The sequence below is a fragment of the Gekko japonicus genome, unplaced genomic scaffold (assembly GCF_001447785.1).
Source record: "Gekko japonicus isolate JY-2015 unplaced genomic scaffold, Gekko_japonicus_V1.1 scaffold532, whole genome shotgun sequence".
Classification (NCBI taxonomy): domain Eukaryota; kingdom Metazoa; phylum Chordata; class Lepidosauria; order Squamata; family Gekkonidae; genus Gekko; species Gekko japonicus.
This window is the reverse complement of record NW_015164198.1, coordinates 71447-93541: the sequence shown is the minus strand read 5'-3', so window position 1 is coordinate 93541 and position 22095 is coordinate 71447. Positions and strand designations below refer to the sequence as shown.

Sequence of the window (22095 nt, the reverse complement as noted above, 5' to 3'; positions counted from 1 at the left end):
ATTGAACAATGAGTGTTTAATTTTCAAGAACCCAATGGCTTTGTTCAGGTGAGTAGCCGTATTGGTCTGAGACAATAGAACAAAGTTTGAGTTTAGTGGCACCTTTAAGACCAACAAATTTTAATTCTGAGTATAAACTGTCATGTGCTTGCATACTTCTTCAGATATATTGAAACAGACTTCCGCAAGCCTTACATATAGGTGGTGGTGAGGAGTTAGTTGTCTGGAAGGGCTAGTTAGAGTCAAGATGCATAAGTAACTGAGCAATAAGTATAGCTTAATCCTTAGCACTAGACTTACCAGGCTGCCTACCACAGCGGGCAACTTCCTTCCACCACTGCTCTGGCTCTTGCCCTTGGTCAATGGAGTGGTGGGAGCAAAACTGGGGAGACCAACATTGTGCTATGCCATGGCATCACACAACATCATTTCTCCAAGTCTCTGTCCCCCAAATGCTCCCTCCCCCACTATCCTCCCAGATGGCAACCCTACTTAGCACACTAAATGTTCTTCACTAACTTGAAAAAAACCTCATCTTCATTCTGACTACAGACCCCCTTTACATTGAGCTTGCAAAAGGAAACTTAATATCATACGTACTTCTTATAATATATTCATTATGTTTAAGACATACATTGGTTTTTGGTTTATTTCTGGCCAGAGTTCAAAGTGCTAGTCTTGATCTTTAAAGCCTTAACTGTGTTGGGACTAGTGTATTTAGAGGACTGCCTTCTCCCACTCAAATCTGCCCAGTTTGGGTTGAAGGTGGGCTGCAAAGGTGCTGCTTCTGCAGCCCAACTTATACCTCCAGGGGTGGTACAGAATGGGGTGCCTGAGCCCTACCCCATGCCACTGTTGCCTGGGGTCAGGTCCAAGGCTTGTGGATCCTCCATGTGACTACAATATATAAAGAGTTTTCCTTTCATTGGAGACTTAACAGATTTGGAGTGTGTGTGATGAGCCTTTCCTTTTGGACCCAGTTTTTAGTGACTAGGGTTAAGCTAATATTGAAAGCTAAACAAGGGAGCTTTGATCTTTGCTAAGACTTCATGTGTTCTTATCTTGATGCTTCATTTTGAGATGTTTTTACTCCATCTCTTTCATGTACAAGATAGAAATCTAAATAACTGAATAATTATTTTAAATATATGCAAATTGTTTAGTAAAAAATATATCCCTCAACGAGTTTGTCAGAGAATTGTCTGGCCAATTTAGACCAAGTCCTAAATTTATATAAAGACTTATAATTTAACTAGGAATAAGGCCTGTTGTGGAAATAAATACAACAAGCTCTAGAAAGAGGCTCTGGGCAGATGCTCTGGCCTTGGGCACTCAGCATCAATTTACTGTGGTGATGACTGCACCAGGGTTGGCATAGCGAGGTGGTTGAGACTCTGGCGAGCTCCCAAGTTCACCGATATTCTGTGCCTTTAGGGGTGCTCTGGTTACCCGAGAGCCCACCAACTCTCCCAAAGAGAAAGTCGGTTGCAGGGGACTTGCCCTGATCTCCCCGCGAGCAGCAGCAAGCGGCTGGAAAACCGAGGTTGTCCCGAAGCACGGCATGGAGTGGCACAGTCATGGAACCATGATTGTGATAAACTCTGAACACTCGTCTATGAGAGCTTGAACCTCACCTTAACATCGGTGAAGATGAGAACTGAAATGAGTATCTGTAACTGCAACAACTTATCTCCAAAGATATCTTGATCTCGCCCCTTTAAATTTTCTAAAAAGAAAGGGAACGAGATGTGGAGTTTCCCCCCTCCTCCTTCCCCCTCGTGAGCAGCTGCTAAGAGACTGGGAAGTTAAAATTCTTAAAATATTCAGCAGGGCAAAAAAGACTTAACTACTGCTATTTGAACATTTCAATAGACTTAACTGCAAGCACTATCTGGAATTTATACTTTTGAATCTACAATGCATTGGTTTTTTCCTCTTACTTCATGGGATTTAAAAATAAAAGGGACTGTGTATCTTTAACATAACGTCTTGGTTAAAATGGATTCTGGCTACTTTTGAAGGTGTTACTGCTCTTAAGACTGTGTTTTAACACTGAAAATTTACCTAAGAGTGACTGCTTCTGAGAAATATTAAAGAGACTCCATATTGTTTGGTCTATGTGGAAAGATTCTTGGATTTTAATATAGCTACTGAGTCTGGCGTTTTGAATTAGTGACCAGCTCTGTGAGACTCTCTGGAAAAGTAAACAGGAGAGAACTGACCTTGAGCAACAGACTGGAACTGCAAGTTAAGATTACAATGGAGTTACAAAATAACTACAAAGAGGCAGAGGCGTTAGAAGACCCAGATGATATACAAAACATGCAATTTAACCTGCAACAATTTTTAGAGATGCTTGAGACCACAATTCAATGAGAGATCCAGAATACTTTTCATAAACTTTATAATGAGGAACTTATCGTACAACAGGAAATTCCAAACGAGAAGGAAGATCAATTGACTGTAATATGCCCAGCTAAGGAGCAGGATTTTAACCAAGATGAACTATTCCATGAAACTCTGCTTTCAGACAAAGATCTCAGCTACCCCATAAAAAGCAACACAAGTCAGTGTAAAAAAATTATGGGAAGAGTAATAACTTTTTCAACTCTTGAAACACCAGAAGAGAGAATACAAGATGAGTTGTCATATGGCCTAGTTTTTGCAAATCAAAAGAACATGGATCACAATATAAGACAGGAAACTTTATCCAGTGGAAGTATGGAACACATAAAGGAAGAAATAAAGATCACCTTCAATACATACAAAGAGAAAAGATATAAGCTTATGATCATCATGAAAAATAAAATAAGAAAGAGAGAAAAATATAAATATAATTACATTGGCACGAGGATACATGTCTAATGGTTTAATTTTGCATTGTCGCTGAAAATAAAAATAACATAAAAATAACATAACAGAAATAAATTAATATAAATGAAACAATTATAAAATAGTAAAGAAGGTATAGATAGATAACTTGATCGTGTTAAGAACCATGTAATCTACAGTTGTAACTCAATAAGAAAGATATTTTGGATCTGGATTTACATATTGGTAATGACTCTATTATGAGGTGCAAATAGAAACTTTTAATCTTTTCATCTGTCATATTACTATCTACATGCTGTTCCCATTAAAGAGCCTAGTTGAAATTGAACCTATAGTAGTTAGCAAGATTCTACTAATAACCTAGCAATGAAATGTTAATGTTGTGGGTTTTTTATTCTGATCCATATAATTCCATTATTTTTTAAATATGATTGTTAGAATGATTGACCTCATAGCTGAAAGATCAGTAGAAGACTGACTATGTTATTAGAGGACTATATTAGTTAAATTTACTTTAAATTTATATATAGTAGAAAAATAGATATATGGCAGTAAAGAAAATTAGTAACTATTAAAAATATACAATGTTGTTGGAAAGATACTTATTAATTTGATAAAGCTTTAAGTAATTCTTGTTTTTATATCATGTGTGAGCAAACTGAATAGATCCTGTTACAATGTAATACTCTCACTTTCTTTTTCTTTTTTTCTTTTTGAAAACCAATAAAATTATTATTAAAAAAAAAATTACTGTGGTGACCTCAGCAGGGTATAATGACACATAGCTTACCATTTTCTCCAGGGGAACTGATCCCTGCCATCTGAAGATCAGTTGTAATTCTGAGTGATTTCCAGCCCTCCCCTGGAGATTGGCAACATTTCCCCAGGAGGAAACGGCTGGTTTGGAGGGTGGAATCTATGGCATTGTACCCACCCCTCCTCAAACCCCACTCTCTCCAGGCTCCACCACTCAAATCTCAAGGAATTTCCCAACCTGGAATTGGCAACCCTATCTCCTTCCCAGCCGACCATCAGCGTACCGTTATCTGCCCCTCTGACTTCAAGTTTCCATCTCCTCCCTCCCTCCCTGCCTGCAGCCTCTACCTAAGAAAAGTAGTTTTTCTCCTCCACAGTGGGGGACCCAAGCAGGAGGGGAAGTAACCTCAGCAGGATATAATGACGCAGAGTCTACCCTGCAAAGCAGCTGTTATCTCCTGGGGAACTGAGCTCTGCCATCCAGAGAGCAGTTTTAATTCTGAGTGATCTCCAGCACTCACCTGGAGATTGGCAGCAATGGTTCCCCAGGAGGAAAAGTACAGTCTTTCTCCACAGTGGAGACCAAAGCAGCTTACATCATTCTCCCCTCCTCCCTTTGATCTGAACATCAACCCTGTGAGATAGGTTAGGCTGAAAGTTTGTGACTGGTCTGAAATCACCCACTCAGCTTCCACAGCAAGAACCTGGGTCTGCCAGACCCTGCTCTAAAGTGCTAACTGCTATGCATAGAGTAGCCAATCTCCAGGTGGAGCCTGAAGATCGCCAGGTATCACAACTGAGCTCCAGACGACATATCTCTCCCCCTGGAGAAAATAATTGCTTTGGAGGGTGGACTCTATGGCATTCTACTCAGCTGAGGCCTCTCCCCTCCCTAAACTCTGTCTTCTGTAGACTCCACCACAAAATATCCAGGAATTTCTCAACCTGGAGCTGGCAACCCTAGTCAGGACTGGCCCCAATGAGTTCCCCACAAAGCCAAATGAGGCCTGGAAAGGGCCTCCTGCCTTTGCCTTTTTACTGACAGAACCAAGCTTGGTTGCCTAGCAGCTGCCACTGAGGGAAAAGTTAGCCCCACAGCAGGAGGAGAAAGGAATAGTTTGACAGCCGGTGGCCTACCTCAGTAGACAGCCTGCGGCAGAGGAGCCAAGCAGAAGTAAAAGTGTCTTTGTCAGGGGAGACAGCCATTTTGGCAGTTTATTCTGTCAGGGAAAAGTGTCCAGGCTGGCAGTGGGTGGGGGAGATGGTTGGACCCAGCACCCAACCAATGGTACACGAGTACTCTTGAGTGGTGGTTGATGGGCCAATGGCTGATGGAGTGCACAGCACAGCCAGTGGGAGAGCCAGAAAGTGCCAATACATAAGGCAATTATATATATAGGAAGGATGAATAGTTTTACATTCCAGTATTCTGTTTTGTTTTTCTCCTCAGATTGGGCATTAGCATTCAGGACAACAAGCTCTCATATTTTGATTTTCTAAGATCAATTGGTGATCGTGGCGCATTCAGAAGGAAAAAACGTATCCTGCCACCTGTACCACCTATCAGCTTCATGCAACTGGGCATAGATGAAACCATGACGAGGATAAAACAGATTGTTACAGCTTCATCTGATTTGTTATACAAGGTAATTATGTGGTCTTGGGAATTTACTACAAAATACCCACCATCAGGGGTCATTTCGTAGAAATAGAGCTAGGGGGACTCATTAGCATAACTCATTAGCATATGCCACACCCCCTGACATCACCGGAAGTGTGTTCTCCCCACAGCCGGCGGCGACCTCCAGCGGGCACCAGCAGGGAGCTCCAGGCCCCGTCCTCCCGCACCTCACCCGGGGGGATGGCGTCCCCCGGCGTCCCCCGCAAATGACCCCTGCCCACCATTATGACTAGGGGAGAGACCCTGCTGTCTGCATACAGAGGTACTTTGCATCTTCCAGTGGGAGTCCTGCCCATGGAAGCTGCGTTGCCCAAAGCAACAGAGAACCCAAAGCTACTGGTGTACCTTTCCTTATAGGATGAATGGAAGCCACTGATTTATATGAGGGGAAAGGTGTACTCAGGGACACTCTTGTGGTGGAGCCACAATAAATATGTCCCTAGTCTCTAGTGATTGGAGTAAACAAGGTAAACCTTGCCCCTGCTCTCTACTAACATCAGCTTCTTTACTTTGTCCCTGAGCAGGGGCCACACCCTTCTGCTCAGTTGCTTTTTGCAAGCCACCATAGCAGCAGCATTTAGAGTTTGCTCTTCAACCACAGTTTTTGAGTTACTCTTCATTTCTTTGCTTCTACTTTGATTCTACCTTTTTCTCTTGCTGTTTTCTCCTTTGATTTGCAGTTTTCTTTCTCACTGTTCTTCTCTGCTGTGAACCATTTGTTTATGAAGCAGCGGCCCACTTTTATGAAGTGACTCATATTAGTCAGGTGTGACTGCTGTCTTGTCTTTCTAAGTGAAAGGCTTAGAGTAAATTCCTGCTGCAGCTGCCCAAAGTTTTCCCTGCTGAAATCGCTTCACCTTTCTTTGGGGCCCTTCGCGAGAGCCTGCCCTATCCGTATCTGATTTGATGATGTAGGCTGCAAGGGCCTAGACTGATTTGTTCAGTTTCAGCCCCAACATGATCTATTCCCATGTGGCTCCAGCTTTGGGATCTCCTCAGGATGTGGTCCAAGTATCACAATCCTCTAAGTGTCATTCAAAGGAATGCCTCTTCAGAACCTGATAAAAAGAGGAAGAAGAAACATGTGGCATCTGATGTAGTAAGTGTCAGTCTCTTCTCCTCTAACAGCACTAGCACATTTCAGTCCACTGAACATCACTGCTCCATGTGTGGTTTAACATGCCAGCTGCTCCAGTTATGACACCATATATTGATTCCTCTGTTCTTCCAGTCTTAAAGAAGTTTCTGTGGACATTTATTGTACTTGGGGCAACCTCCTTCAACTGAAATATATCTCATCCGTTCCAGCTTATCAGTTCTATATCTGATGGTCAGATTTAAGACACCTCTCAGGACATCCAACCGCACCATTCAGCCACATGGTCAGTACCCTCAGACATTCTCCCTTTGACACCAATCCATAGATAGACCAGATTTGAGAGGTACAGAACCTCTTCTCAATATTCATCACCTTTTGATTGGGACTGTTACCCTCAGTGATAACATGGGCCCCTGTACTAGCATTACTCCTCCTACTCTTGGGACAAACACTACCCTCAATTCCCACTTCTGGATGATTCTTATCAGCATTCCCACTGGAAAGAGAGCCAGTCATAGAACCAAGAGTAGAACACTATTCCATCTGTGCACCTAGGGTAAGATAACTGAATCCTGATTACCATTATTGCCTGGAACAGTTTCCTTAACCGTAAGATTCCTCTACCAGGACCGTCTGCCACAATCACAAAGCTAAGAAGACCGAGACTTTAGTTCCTCCCATAGAAAATCTGCTGTCATGTCAGGTGCCCATTTCTGCACCACTGTTGCCAAGGATCATTCCCATAACTATGGCTATTCTGCACATTCTGCTATTGTCAGTTTCTGTACCAGCCATGACTGCATTTTCAGCTTTTCAGACTGCAGCCTCCAGCTCCAAGCAATTAATATGCCCTCAAGTACCACCACTTATGGTGCTGGTTTTCCTCTGCACTGTTCACACAAGGGTCAGTTCCACTGCTTCCCCAGTCACCACCTCCAAATTATGTGCAGATTGGACTTATGGGGTCTAAGTTACAGTCCCTCCAAAAAGGTGCCCCTAGGAGAAATGTCAGATGCAAGTTCAAAAGTGTATGGAATGGACTCCCTGCAAGCTACACACATCAAACTCACAGGGAAACTCACCCTGCTGCCCATTCCTCTACAATCTGTCCAAGTTGGGGACAGGTTGCGTTTTTTGGGTCCCAGTTACGAACCTCCCCAAAACGTCTCCCCAATTACAGGAGTCTATGGAACAGTTCAGGAATAAGCCAGTGACACCAAACTCACAGGGAAACTTCACCTGGGCAGACCTCTCCCAGACACTGGAAACAAGGCAAGCACTCCCCCCCCCCCATGCTCACAACCCCTGCAATTCTCCAAAGGCAGATTCTGAACAACAGAAAGAGATCCCCAGTGTTCTGACAGGGGATCCCAAAAGTAACCCCATGACAGCTCTGCAGGCACCCCGGGCAAGCACTGGAATCCAGTGAAGTGCACCTACAGTGTTCCCAGGCCCCCTCAGGCCTAAACACATAAATCCTCTGGTCTCAGCCTAGGTGAAATTTGTGGTTATTCACCCTTAGCAGAACACACTGAACAGATAAGAGACCACCTGTTGTAAATTGTATAAACACAATAGAAAGGGGTAGTCAAACGGTGGCTTGCTTGTATAGACAGATGTTTGTTGAGGTAGATGTTTGCTGAAGTGGATGTTGTTCCAAGAGACAAGGGATCTCCTAGGATTACAAGCGATCTCCAAGTGACAGAGATCAGATCACCTGGAGAAAATGGCTCCTCCCTTCCCCAAACCCTACCCTCCTCAGGCTTCACCTCCAAAATCTCCAGGTATTTCCCAACCCAGAGCTGACAAGCCTACTCTTTATCCATCCTAGCACACAAAATCATCCTCACAGTGGAGTTCTGGGAGGTGGAGTTTACAATGTGAACATGCATTATCAGTCAGGTATGTTCTCCATAAGAGCCCTCCCTGTGTATTGATGCCCTCAAATTTCTAACTATTTTCAGTCCTGTGGGCCTTTCTTCCACTGATTTGTTGTTGTTCAGTCGCACAGTCGAGTCCGACTCTTCGCGACCCCATGGACCAGATCCCGCCAGGCCCTCCTGTCTTCCGCTGTCCTCTGAAGTTGGCTCAATTTCATGTTCGTTGCGTCGATGACACTGTCCAACCATCTCATCCTTTGCCGTCCCCGTCTTCTTTGACCTTCAATCTTTCCCAGCATCAGGGTCTTCTCCATTGAGTGCTCCCTTCTCATTTGGTGGCCAAAGTATTTGAGCTTCAGTTTCATTATCTGGCCTTCCAGGGAACAGTCAGGGTTGATTTCTTTGAGGATTGACTGATTTGATCTTCTTGCAGTCCAAGGGACTCTCAAGAGTCTTCTCCAGCACCATAGTTCAAAAGAATCTATTCTTCGGCGCTCGGCCTTCCTTATAGTCCAACTCTCACAGCCATACATGACTACTGGGAATACCATTGCTTTGACCATGCGGACTTTTGTTGGCAGGGTGATGTCTCTGCTTTTTATCATGCTGTTTAGGTTCGCCATCGCTTTCCTCCCAAGGAGCAGGCGTCTTTTAATTTCATGGCTGCTGTCACAGTCTGCAGTGATCTGGGATCCCAGGAACATGAAGTCAGACTTCTTCCACTGATACAGAGTGCTAAAGTAACCATAAAAAATACTGCCAGGTTCCGTGTAAACCATCATAGTGTAAGCAACTCCCAAACTCTCATACATTTTGCCCTTCAGATTTGCAGGTGGTGCATTCTCTAGTCAAACTGCAAGCCAGGAATTATTGTTTACATTTGTTTATTATAACACTTTCATCTCATCTTCATCTTTAACTTGTCTTTATCTCATATCCCGATCATGAGATGGGAAAGTAGCTCATGAAGGATCCCTGAAGTTGTAGCTGATATCAGTCATCAACTAGTAGGGGATGGAAATCAGTAGATATCTTGGCACTGATGTTCAACATCCAGTTTTCCTGATTCTAAGTGGAGTGGGACATGATCCTCTGTCCCTCAGGGATATTTTTCTAGCACATGTCAATACCCTTCATTCTCTGGATCTTCCGCAAAAATGGTTACGGACAAAATATTTTGCATCCTGAAGCCACCATGGCACAATCTTAGGCCCCTGCCACACGGGGAGGAAAAGTACGCCCAAAATGCGGCTTTTTAAAGCCGCACCAAAAGAAACATGCGGCGGCGGGATCACATAGATCCCCTGAGTCACCGCACAGTTCCTCCCCGGCACGATCAGATGCCAGGGGGAAGCTACTGAAGGGACAGAGAGGCTGCCGAACTGCGCATGTGTGCGCAGTTCGGCCGGGAGCCTGGATTGCTCCGGACGACGGGCACGGCGGCAATCCCACGGCCACGCTTGCTGCGGTGCTTCAGGGAAATCCTCCTCTGTAGGAGGTTCTTTTTTGCAGTGGCTTTTCCAGGTTTAGGGACGGATCGGGGACGGGTGCGCACCACTTCCCAGATGTTGCAGTGAGATCGCGCCCGTTTGCTGCGCCCCCGATCCGTCCCTCTCCCAGGCCAAAATCTTCCGTGTGACCGGGGCCTTAGTTCACCAAACTCCTCCACTTAGCCCAGGATACTCACACATCTATAACCTGCCAAGGACCTACTCTCTCAAGATAGTGACAAAATTTTTCAGTCAGTTTTAACCACATTGAGTCTCATGGCCACATGGGTCAGCATATTAATCTCCCATTAGTGTGCTTGCACAATGGCCACAAGTAAGAAAAACAGCTGACATGTGTAATGGTTGTTCTTAGAAGGCATCTGTGCAGACCCAAAACCTGCTGTTTTTCCTCACATCAGGTGCTCTTATTTAGCTGCTATGTCAGTGTGTGAAGAAAACTCTGCACATAAATATGTAATATCTGAATAAAGACAAGACAGTATTTGAAAATACTTATCAGAGCCCCACCCCAGCCGATTCACAAAGCCATGTTTGCTACCCTGTAATGTGTGGAAAGGGTCAGTCACACTGATTGGCTCACTAGGAGGTAGATCCTTATGTTTCCTGTCATCCAAGATCCTTATGAAGCTCACAGATCATCTTGAAACATTCAGAGTTGCCTTCGTTTCCATAGAGGCCTATTGTAAACTGCCTTCTCATCTGACACTTCCCGCCTGATAATGAACCCTGCTAGGAGACACAAGCTCTTGGGAAAACTCAGTTGGCAAAACGCTTGAAGAGTAATTGACTGGGAATCTTCATTGGCAATTTTGTATGTAGAATTCTCCAAGGGAATGTGCATTACCTATGCATTTATCTCTGTAGTTCAGTAATTGCTTTGCTAGGGAAATTTATTTATAGCTGCCTTTCTTTTCTGCTGTTTGCAGGCCTTTTCTGCTTTTGACAAGGAGCATACAGGAGCAATTTCAGCCCAGGATTTCCGGCAGGTACTTCACCACTTTTGTTTTACGCTATCAGAAAAGCAATTCAACCATCTCCTCAGACTTCAGCGGCTTCATGGGGAGCACTCCGTAGACTGGAAATATTTCCTGCAAAAATTCAACTTTCTCTCAGAGGTAAGGATGATATCAAGACCCTCTCAAGTGAGGACGATGCTCAGGGCTGGGGGATGAGGAACAGCAGTTGGGGTTTTTTTAACTGGACATACATTTTAAGTTGAGAAAGGCTGGAGAGCCAAGACGTGGACAGATTTGTTTATATTGTGTCGATCATATTTATATCCTGACTTGCCTTCAAGATTCTTGGGCTGTTGTCTGTGGAAACAACCCTGGAAAGTGTTGTAGACATTAGATTCCATGTCAAAAATGAAGTCAAATGAGGAGGAAGTTCTTGTATTTTATTGTAATGAAATATGGAAAACAGTTAGGCCGAAGGACCCATCAAAACTGATTGCTTTCTTCTCAGCATAATCAGGAAACATGCCTCAATCAATAGGAAAACAATTAGACCAAATAGTTAACCAGAAATTGACAACTTTCTTCTTTTTCTTCTTCATCTTCTTCTTGAGCATATTCTGAACATATTCAGGGAATACATAAAGTTAAATACTTAAAATGACATCATCATACCATCATCATGGGAATAATATTCAAAAGGCATAATTGGTTACAAAAACTTAAACAACATTTACATGAAAATCTCCTTATTGGTCAAATGTAAGAAAGGTGTGCCTATGCAATAGCGTCACATATTTACTTGACATGACCTAAGGCATATCGGCTAAAGCTTGTTCTTCCCCAAACAAAAGTATTCATTACTGATACGAGACTAAAATCCTACCTGACCCAGACATTTAAAGGTTTGCCCTAAGAACTACAGAATCATGAACTTTGTACCGATTATGTTGTCTGCTAGCAATAATAGACCTACAAGAGGAAAGCCTTCTATATAACAGGCCTTTCTAACATCCTAATAAAATATTACCTAAAGAATAAATCTATAAAAACCAGAGAAATATGAATATGAACAATGAAGAAGGAAAAACCTATATATGGCTGCGGTCACACGCAACATTAGCCACGCAAGAGATACGGAAGACAAGCGGAGTTTCCGGTCGCGATCTCACCAGCACATCTGGGAAGCGTAGCGCTTCCGTGGCACAACTGAGGCTTCCTGCCGAAAAAGCGCAGCAAAAAACTAGTACCTTGGAGGTACTAGTTTCCAGAAACTGCGGGGCAAGGGCGGGCGTCTGATCGCGTTTCCGGTGGTATCCAGCGCCCGCTCATGTCCCCTTGCGGAAAAGGGTTTTTTTTCCCCCACGTCTCCGTGGATGCGCACACGCACCCAACGGAGCATGCGCATTCGTAGTGTACACGAAAAAAGAAAACCAGTTCGCCGCGCCGCGCGCTTCTTCATTGCGCGCAGGCGTGTGTTGTGATCGGCACCTCTCCCTTGCCATGGAACCTCCACAGTACCTCCACAGAACCTCCACAGTAGGTCTGATCGCTTTACTGCATGTTAGTTTGCCCCGGGGCAAACAGCCACACTTCTCCTCTGCAGTTTCCTGCCCGTGTGACAGGGGCCTTAGAAAATCTTTATATTCCCGAATTTCATACTACAAAAGTTTGTTAAGCTGGCATAGGGTCAGTCAGTGAGCTTCATGGCTGAGGAGGGCTTTAAGCCTGGGTCTCCCCAATCCAATCCAACACTCTGTCCAAGTCGCCACACTACTCTCCAGCAAAGGCAAAATACTCTTTAGTCCTTCTCCCAACCGTGAACAGTAAAAGAGCCACTGGCAGAGCCTTACAAGTATAACTCAGCTCCACATTCCGGAGAAGAAAAAACAATTTTTGTGTGTGTGTGTTGTAATAAGCAGTTTTTGCAATGAAACGTCCTGCCCCTGAAGCCAATACATTACACCATGTTTCTGAATTCATGCTGATGCAGGTGGGATTAAAATTAACTTGGAAAAATTTATCACCACCACCCCTTCCAGTTCCTCGGGGGCCTATGAGGAAAAAGTCACACCTACCATACAGCTTTCTTGCCTGTTCACCGGACAGTGGTTAGTGGTTAGGTGTCAGGTCCAACAGTCAAACAAATGGAGCACAGTCTTCCAAGAAGCATATACTTTATTGTCACTACTATTGGCCAGGAACACAAGTACTGTTAGGAATGAGTAAAAAGGGAAAGCTTACTGAGATATACAGAGTTCAGATGACCCCCTCACACACACGTGGGCCAATCGGCCTGATTCCCGCAGGCGGGAAGGAATAACCGATGCAGCTGAGCTGGGAAACGAAACCAGTCACACAGTTGATTCATATGAAGACACTACAACTAGACAGTGGTACAAGGTTACAGATAACAGGAGAAGCAAGACAGGGAAAGGCGGCACCCAGTCGTACGCAGGTCAGGCGGGTGACCCCTCAGTCCATAAACAATATGGCAGCATAGCTGACATTAGGAGAGCGGACTCTAATCTGGGAGAACAGGGTTTGATTCCCCACTCCTCCACATGCAGCTGCTGGTGTGACCTTGGGTCAGTCACAAGTTCTCTCTGAGCTGTTCTCTCACAAGCAGTTCTCTCAGAGATCTTTCAGCCCCACCTACCACACAGGGTGTCTGTTGTGGGGAGGGAAAGGGAAAGGAGATTGTAAGACATTCTGAGTGAAGGGTGGGGAATAAATCCAATCTTTTATTCTTCTATAGACAATTCTTGTTTTCACAAACCAACGTTTAGTGTCAACACAGAGCTTGAACTTGTGCAATAATGTACATCAGTGTGAACTCAGAACCTTAAAAGGTTAGTCAAGGATAGAAGAGGGCCAACTCTAAAAATCATACAAAAATATACATGTATTTATTACACACAAATTAAAATAACAAAGAAGGGCCCATTCATACCTCATAAACAAATATATATATAAAAACATACAAGGGCTAATGAAGTAGACCTAACGCGTTTCGGCCTTTACAGGCCTTCCTCAGAGGTCTAATACACATAGAACATATAGGCTGATATGTAAAAATATAGGCAATCATACATATCCAAAATATGCAATAAAGACCAGAGATCAATTGTTCCAAAGTATAACCACTGGGCAAGGAAGAGAAATACAAAAATACAAATGAAGCCTCCAGTATAATCACATGTCCAGTAGCACTTCTCTCTGGTCTACTATATATTCTTCTAAGATTGTACAGCCAAATGTTCCCAATGGAGGTTCCTTAAGCTAAAAGCAGTGAACTCAACATTGCTAGCTTTGGTGGTAGCCACATAGTTCATCTGTAGTTAAGCTCTCAGCTAGAAGTCATCACATTCCTTAGGACTTTTTATTAGTCCCCAACTGTTGCTCATCAAGCCTTTGAGTGAGTTCACCCTATTCCCTCTGACACCTCGGTCAGCCGGGCGTGCTGTGATTGCACCGCAACTTTACTCCAGTGTTCCTTGTACCAGAGAATGTCTATTACACATCCCCTAGTAACTGGCTGAGGCCCCGATAGTCCCATCCAGACTCGGCTGCCTTTGTTCCGGAGTCCCATGCCCACATGAGCAGAAACGTCATCTTCTGGTTGGCAGGGAATCCCAAGCAGGGCACGCATAGACGCTTATGTGCACCTTGCTAACTTTTTTGGGGGAGGAATGGTGGCCATGAACTGGAAGCTCCAGGCTTCCCAAAAGGCTTGGCCACGCAAGGCAACAATCACATGTCCGGGACTGCGGAGTGCTCCCATCAACATTGGACTTTCCCCGGTATCTGTTTAATCCGTTCGAGAGACAGATTAGAACTGGAGCCCAATGACTGGGGAACGGCAGCCAGATGTTGCAGTCTGCTTGTCCTCTTTTAATCCGCAAGGGAACCACGTGGGATGCGGATGAAACTGCCCATCTGACCACAGCCTGAGTCATCTTTTTCTGAACTAAAAGGCCCCAAACGTATTAGCCTTTCCTCATACTCTACTTCGTTGGTAATTATTAATTTTGTGCCCACCACTTTTCAATGGAATGGGGGCTTGTTTGGGATCCTGTGCATGTTATTTCAGAAGCTAGTGTTGTTGAACTTAAAAGTCCACTGCAGCCTTTACTATGATCTGCTTGCAATAGTTCTTCTCATGAGACTGCAAGTGGCAGAAACAGGTTGGGAAATATAACAGCAAGATACAGTAGGTGTTCAAAAACCAAATAAAATTCTTGTTTTAAAATATATTCATGTGACTATTTAGGATTTGGAGGATGAACTCAATATTTCCTGGACTTTTAGGTAACAATGTTGCTCAGTTCTATGTTGTGAACCAAGTCTATGAGTAAATGTCCTATGCAAGGGATTGCACACATAGCCCTCTTACCCACTGGTGGGCTGGTGACATCTCACATGATGCAATTGGACAATATTAGTACTGATTTGGCTTCAGTACAGAAATAGCTGGTTGCAACAAATTGTATGTGCACACACACACATGTACACACAAATGACAGAGTGAATGTCAATGTACATTCCCAGCCCTAATGTTTCTGGAATGTATTACTTCAGTATGCAGATGGAGAAACTGTATATTTGACTATTACCCTGAAGGGGCAGGGGAGAACCTCCTAATAAATGTAAAATAGCTAGCATGTCAAGAAAAAGGCTACTGTCTATGTACTAGAAATTTTAGGTTGAGGAAAGGATTCATTCTACTGAACCAGGTTCAATGCAGTTCACAAAATGATCCAAATTTTAAAAAACCAACCACTGACATATTAAAAATCAATATAGATGTTAAAAACAGATTTCAACTAGTCTATGTAAATCAATTTTTAAAAAGACACTTCTGGCAACAACAGCAATGTGCTTCTCCATCAACAACACTGAGTCCCAAAACCTCTCTGCACTCCTCACATATTTTGCTAATGATGGGACTCCCCCATCCTGAAGCATGGCTCCCTTCAACTGATCATCCTTTATATCTGGTTGTTGTTTTTGAATGCAAAGGGGTAGGAAATGTGGGAGTTTGGGGGTACCTAAGAAGCAGAAGATACATTGCAATGTAATTTACATTTACTCAGAATGTTAGAAATATAAAGCTGAGCTTCCAAATGTAAGCAGACAAAGGTAAATATGGTTTAAGAGACGAAACTGAGACTTGATAGGATGATGCCCCTGAGAATGTAGCAATAGAAGGATATAAGTTGTTCAAAAATGTAGAAATGATAGAAAGACGGGGAAGAAGCATTATATATATACTAGGAATAAGGCCCATTGTGGAAATAAACGAGCTCTAGAAAGAAGCTCTGGGAGAGTGCTAAGGCCTTGGGCACTCAGCATCAATGTGCTGTGGCGACCTCAGCAGGGTATAGTGACATAGAGTCCACCATTTTCTCCAGAGGAACTGATCTCTGCTACCTGAAGAGCAGTTGTAATTTTGAGTGATCTCCACCCCTCTCCTGAGATTGGTAACAGTGGTTCCCCAGGAGGGAATTGCTGGTTTGGAGGGTGGACTCTATGGTATTGTACCTGTCTGAGGTTACACCCCTCCTCAAACCTCACCCTCTCCAGGTTCAATCCCTCAAATCTCCAGGGATTTCCCACCTGGAGCTGGCAACCCTATCTCCTTCCCAGCCAATCATCAACCTATGTTTATTTCCCCCTCACTCTTCAGCTTTCCATTTCCCCAGACACACACACCTACAGCATCTTCCATGCTCTGAAGCCCTGACTGCCACAGAGTTCACCATTTTCTCCAGGGGAACTGATCTCTGCCATCTGGAGAGCACTTGTAATTCTGAATGATCTCCAGCCCTCACCTGGACATTGGCAACAATGGTTTCCCAGGAGGAAAAGTATTCTTTCTCTGCAATGAGAACCAAAGCAGCTTACATAATTCTCCTCTCCCCCTTTTGACTTGCACAACAACCATGTGAGGTAGGTAAGGCTGAAAGTCTGTTACTGGTCCAAAATCAGCCACTCAGCTTCTATAGCAAGAACCTGGATCTAGCAGACCCTGCCCTGAAGCACTGACTGCTATGCCTAGGGCAGCCAACCTCCAGGTGGAGCCTGAAGTTCACCAGGTATCACAACTGAACTCCAGACAACAGATCTCCCCCTTTGGAAGGTGGGCTTTATGGCATTCTGTTCAGCTGAGGCCTCTTCCCTCCCCAAAGTCTGGCTTTCATGGACTCTACCAGAAAATCCCCAGGAATCTCCCTATCTGGAGCTGGCAACTCTAGTCAGGACTTGTTCCAATGAGTTCCTCACAAAGGCCTGCAAAGGGTTTCCTTGCTTTGTCTGAACCAAGCTTGGTTACCTACCATGGCGAAATGGGCTCCAGTTTACAACTCAGCTGTTTGCCTCCCACCCTCGTCCTGTGGACGTATCTCACTCTTTAGGTTCGCTGCCACCACTCATGGAATCGTCACTGCATTTTTAGAGGGACAGTGAGACCCCTTCTGCCCAAATCTCCCTCTTTGGAGATGGAATCCCCAATCTTTGGGGGATCCCTGGAAAGTTGGCAACCCAAGGGTCTGGCCTTTCCTTGCTTCCCTGGGCTACCCCCTCCCTTTGGTATTGTGCAGAGTGGGGGAGACTATGTGGTCAGAGCACAACACAGATTATTAACCCAAATAAAAGAATTTATTTAACTATATTTACGCAGTTATGGAGCACACACATACTGTAGGAGTAAGCAGACACCATGAACCAACAGGGCATAAATCAACAGGGGTTAAACACAATCCTCTTTCCATGCACAGAATACTCTCTACCTCTGGAGGTTGTGGGCTCACCTGTACTTCAGCCTCTCTCTCTTGCCCAAGAGAGCAGGGAAACTTCCATTCATTCCCCAGTCCAGCCGACTGAATTTCTGCTTCTTCCAGGGACGAAGACTGCCTTGGGGCAGTTCCTGTTTCCCCACACTTTTTCGGCAACTGCTTTTGCCCAGTTCAAGAGTTAAATCATTTCCTATACTGGTGGAGAGGAGGTATCCCTGGGACAATGCCATGGTCATTCAGATCATTAACACTGTGATCATATCCAGAGTTAGGGTGCAGTGGGCTAAGACTGGAATAACTCTGCATAGGGTTGCACTACAAATTGACAAACTTGTGTAAGGCATGGAGTCTCTAACTTACTCTGCTTTGCATACCTCAGTCAAATGGATCATTTGAATGACTATCAGCTAGATTGCATTCCCTACTTTTTGTGCCTATACAGTGATCAACATCTGTTTGAGAAGTGATCACAAGAACTGACTGTAATATTAGCTGAGTTTGTGGGCAGACACCAAAGGCACACTGAGACTCTAATTAGTAAGTCTCAACTAAAAACATCTCAAACTGATTTTCTCCTATTTTAATATGTGTCCTTTTAAAAATCAGAGGTGGTTGCAGCGACAGATGGGTAGCGGGGATGCTACAACAAGACAGTTTAATCCTATGAGAAAACAGTGCAATCATGCAGCTCATCAAATGATTGACTCCTGCTCATGACCAGTGAGCAGAAAGTGAGTTGAACTGGTGGGTGTTCAAGCATAATGAAAATGTAAAAATAAATGAAAGAACAAAAACAACATTGTGTTTGGAGTCTAGTGGTAATGTGGATGATGCTTTCTTGAAGCAGATTACAGATGTTTCAGGGAAGTATGAATTAGTAAAAACAGGAGACTTCAAATGCTTTGATATCCATTGGGGAAAGTCAATAAATTCCTAGCATGCCTTGTTGACCAATTTTTCTTTCAGAAAGAGGAGACAGAAACAGGAGAGGTTATCCATTCCCTGGAAACTTTACACAGTTTAGACCACTTCCCTAGGATGAATCTTACAGAGCTTTGTTGAATGTTTGTTTATCTGAAAACAACTGAAAGTTATAAAGTAAAATATTTTTAGAACAGTATAAAGCATATAATAAGCATTCAAAGAGGAGGAAGCTGGAAATTGGTTTTAGCAAAACTTTATATGGTTTGAATCTACACATATCTAATACATCACTTACTTCTTTTTCCCCCAAAATTTTATTTTTTATAGTCAAAAACACAGGAGGTCTTTTTTAGGGGGTCTTTTTTTGGCCATGTTAAGAGTTTCTCTGTCTCTTTTTCAGCAAACAACAACAACAAAACCCTATATCCTCAAACAGTTGTCTATGTTTACATAACAATTTTATGTGGCTGTAATAATAATAATAGTTCATATAATTCCAGAAAGTACGGTTGTATATCTAAGAATAAAACTTAGGCCATAAAAGGAAAAAATAATATTATAATCCACAGTGGGGTCTTACAGATCTTAAAGTTATTAAATAACTATCAGTAATCGACTTTTCCTCTCCTTTAGCCCATTAGTAAAGTAACTTCCTTTCACTTCTTTAGCAAGCCGCTTGAAAGGAGGGGGGAGAGAGAGCACTTACTTCTAGCAAAGTTATGTCTATGCTAGCCCCTAGCTGAACATTAAAAATCAACATATTCTATTTCTACAACCTTTTACTATTAGTCTAAGAAAATGCATTTTAAAACCCCTATCAGTTCCTCAGGCACTCTGACAACCTCTGACCAGGCCAAGGCTGGTCTCTTATTCTCTCTGACTAGATCCTTCAAAAAATTAAGGTCCACTGCCCATGGCAGATAAGCCCCCACCTTCAGACCCAATAACGCATTTTTTTAAAAAATCCCCGTAGGGATATTTTTTATTTTGCATATACTACAAACTACAAAGAAATATAGGGGAGGGACTACAACTAGGAATAAAGAAAAGCAAACCACACTAGACTAAAACCCCAAGAGAAGGAGATCTTTTCACTGTTAGTAAATATGTTAGTACCATTAGTTTTATTATCACAATATACTTGTTGAGTTCTTGCTTATAACAATTCGCTTCTTGTATGTTAGTTGCTATGAGAAAAGTCTCTGATCATCTTCGTATTCTTTGCTTCAAAAGACCATTTTCCTAGTCCTTCTGCCTTTACTTCGTCTTTCTGTCTCTAAAATCGTATACCACTCTGGCAGGTCCTGCACCCTTTTCTACCGCAGAATCCTCTTCCGTTCCCGAGGTAGCAGAGTCACTCGACTTCAATTCTCCCTCTTTAGACTCATCATCTGTCCCCAGCTGACGTTTCAAAAATTCTTTAGCTTTAAAAGTGGAGTCTATCTTCTCCCTTCTATCGTTGATCTTAAAGATGACATCTTCCGGAACCGCCCATCTGTACGATAGTCCATTAGTTTGAAGAAAAGAAATTAATTCCTTGTAATTTTTCCTCTTTTGTCTAATTTCAAATGGAATGTCCTGTAAAGTTTTAATGGTTACATTTCCCATTTTCAGTGGAGTTGCTGATGTTGCTTTTAAAATGGCATCTCTGGTTTGTCTTCTTGAAAGCTTGACCACTGTTTCTCCAGGTAGGCTATTTTTGTAATATAGTTGGAGTAATCCCTATAGGCTGTCTCCATTTTGTTTACCAGTTCATCCGCTGTTAAGCCTACCACTGGAGCAATGATCTCACTGAGCACCCTCTTCAAGTCTTCCTGATCCATTTCAGGAACCCCCTGAGACCTGAGCATCATGTTAGGCTTTTCCATCTGAAGCTGCAAAACTCGATTCTCTTGGCAATTCTGCTTCATTTCCACCTCTCCCATCCTTTTCTTCAACTTCTTACTTGTGGCTTCAATCTCTTTAATTTTCTCATTTGCCTGCTCCACTTTTTTCTCTGTCTCGTTCAGCTGAAGCTGCTGTGCTGCAAAGTTTTTATTCATCATAGTCAATTGCTGGTTAATACCATCGAGTTGTTCCATCACCGGCTTGAGCATATCCACCAGGAGTTTGAGGACATCTGCTCCCTCTTCTGGTCTTGGACTCTGCCCGCCCAGCTTTGTTTTAAACTTTCTCAGCTGGGCCACCATCTTTCCTGTTTTGTTTATAGTTTCTGCCACTCCCCCACAACTCGGAAAACTCGCCAACCGACTTCGCAATTCAGATAAGTCTCTCAAAACACGGTTTACTTCCTCCCCTCTCCCCCTTTGCATCTTAACCGCTCATTCGCAAAAGAGACATCCCTCTTTGCAATCTCCGTTTCCAATCGCGGGGGGAGGATCGCTTTTCAAACCACTCCGTTTTTATTCAGAACTCACGTTCATTGTTGGCCAGTTTATCTGACCACGCTCGGTTTTACGCCATTCCGCTCGATCTCCGGTGCTTGTCCCAGTCAGTCCAGTTTATGCCCGAATGCCACTCAGCAACTGGACCGTTGGGGCGGAGGGGAGCCTCAATTCTCCAGCATTACACCATCGAAGAGGCTACCCCTCAAAAGCCCCCTGGCCTGGAGCCTATCGCAAAGGCTCCGCGGGGGTGTCACTTGAGGTGGCACCCCTCCAGGCCGCTGGTGTGCGATTCGCCCTCCTCCGTTGTGAGGAGAGCATCCGCCATCGCTGTTCTGTCAACCGGAAGTCGAGATTTGAGTTCCTAGTCACAAGGTGGGAATTGTGTTGTAAAGAATGTTTATAAAGGATGCAAAAGTACAATGTATATTGTGATCTGCTTGATTAGAGAAGAGGGGAAATGCTTGGGGGTAGAAAATTAGCAACTGTAGTGAGATAAAAATCATATGTCCCTATTCTGGGCTATAGACTAGAGAGGATTAATTCTATTTTACCAGATAGTGCTTTAGCTGTTGGATTTCTGTCTAACCTAACATTTCCCAAGCTTGTTCTTCTGGGTATTCTATTGATCAAAGGAGTGATGGCCTGGATGCGAGCATCTTGATAAAAGGGACAACATAGAAGAATGTGATCTACAGTCTCAATGTCTCTTTCATTGCAAGGGCAAAGCCTTTTCCCATAGGGAATTCTATTAAACCACCCCTCTAAAACAGCAGAGTGCAGCACACCTTGCAAGTGTAAAGGCCTCCTGTGACTATGCACCTCCAAGAGGGACAGATAGGCAGCTGGCTTGACTATATATCTGGTGTTCATAGGAGACAAAAAAGGAGGGACCCTCCTGTGGTGTCCACTCTTTTGCGAGAACTGGTTTTCCCTTTAAATGTGCTCTTTGCTTTTGAAAACAGGGTAGATTTGGCTGCCACCAGGAAATTAAGGATTTCCAAACCTTCTCTCTGTTCATTTTTCTGGTAAGGTAACCAAGAGTCGGGGCTTTTCAGGGATCTATGTGGTCCTGAGGACATATAGAACTAAATTTGGGGTAAACTTGAAGAAAAGAAGATTTATTGAAGTAAAAACAAAATATGAGGTTGGTTATTCTGTAACTATTTGGATAAAGGGCCTTGAAAATGTGTCTATCAAATGTATCACACAGAGTCTTTTTTCCTTTACTTTTTGTTTGTTTTGACACTCAGTTCCAATATTAACAGGAGTCACTCT

The 22095-nt window shown here is 43.5% G+C and overlaps 1 protein-coding gene across 1 annotated transcript in view; it reads left to right on the top strand.

Annotated features, from left to right (window-relative positions):
* EFCAB6 (EF-hand calcium binding domain 6) overlaps window positions 1–22095 on the top strand; it is a 111593-nt gene that overhangs the window by 49291 nt on the left and 40207 nt on the right. The window contains exons 5-6 of the mRNA XM_015408372.1: window positions 5039–5234; window positions 10686–10745. Of these exons, the coding sequence (XP_015263858.1) occupies window positions 5039–5234; window positions 10686–10745 (256 nt within the window). The remainder of the gene's footprint in view (window positions 1–5038; window positions 5235–10685; window positions 10746–22095) is intronic.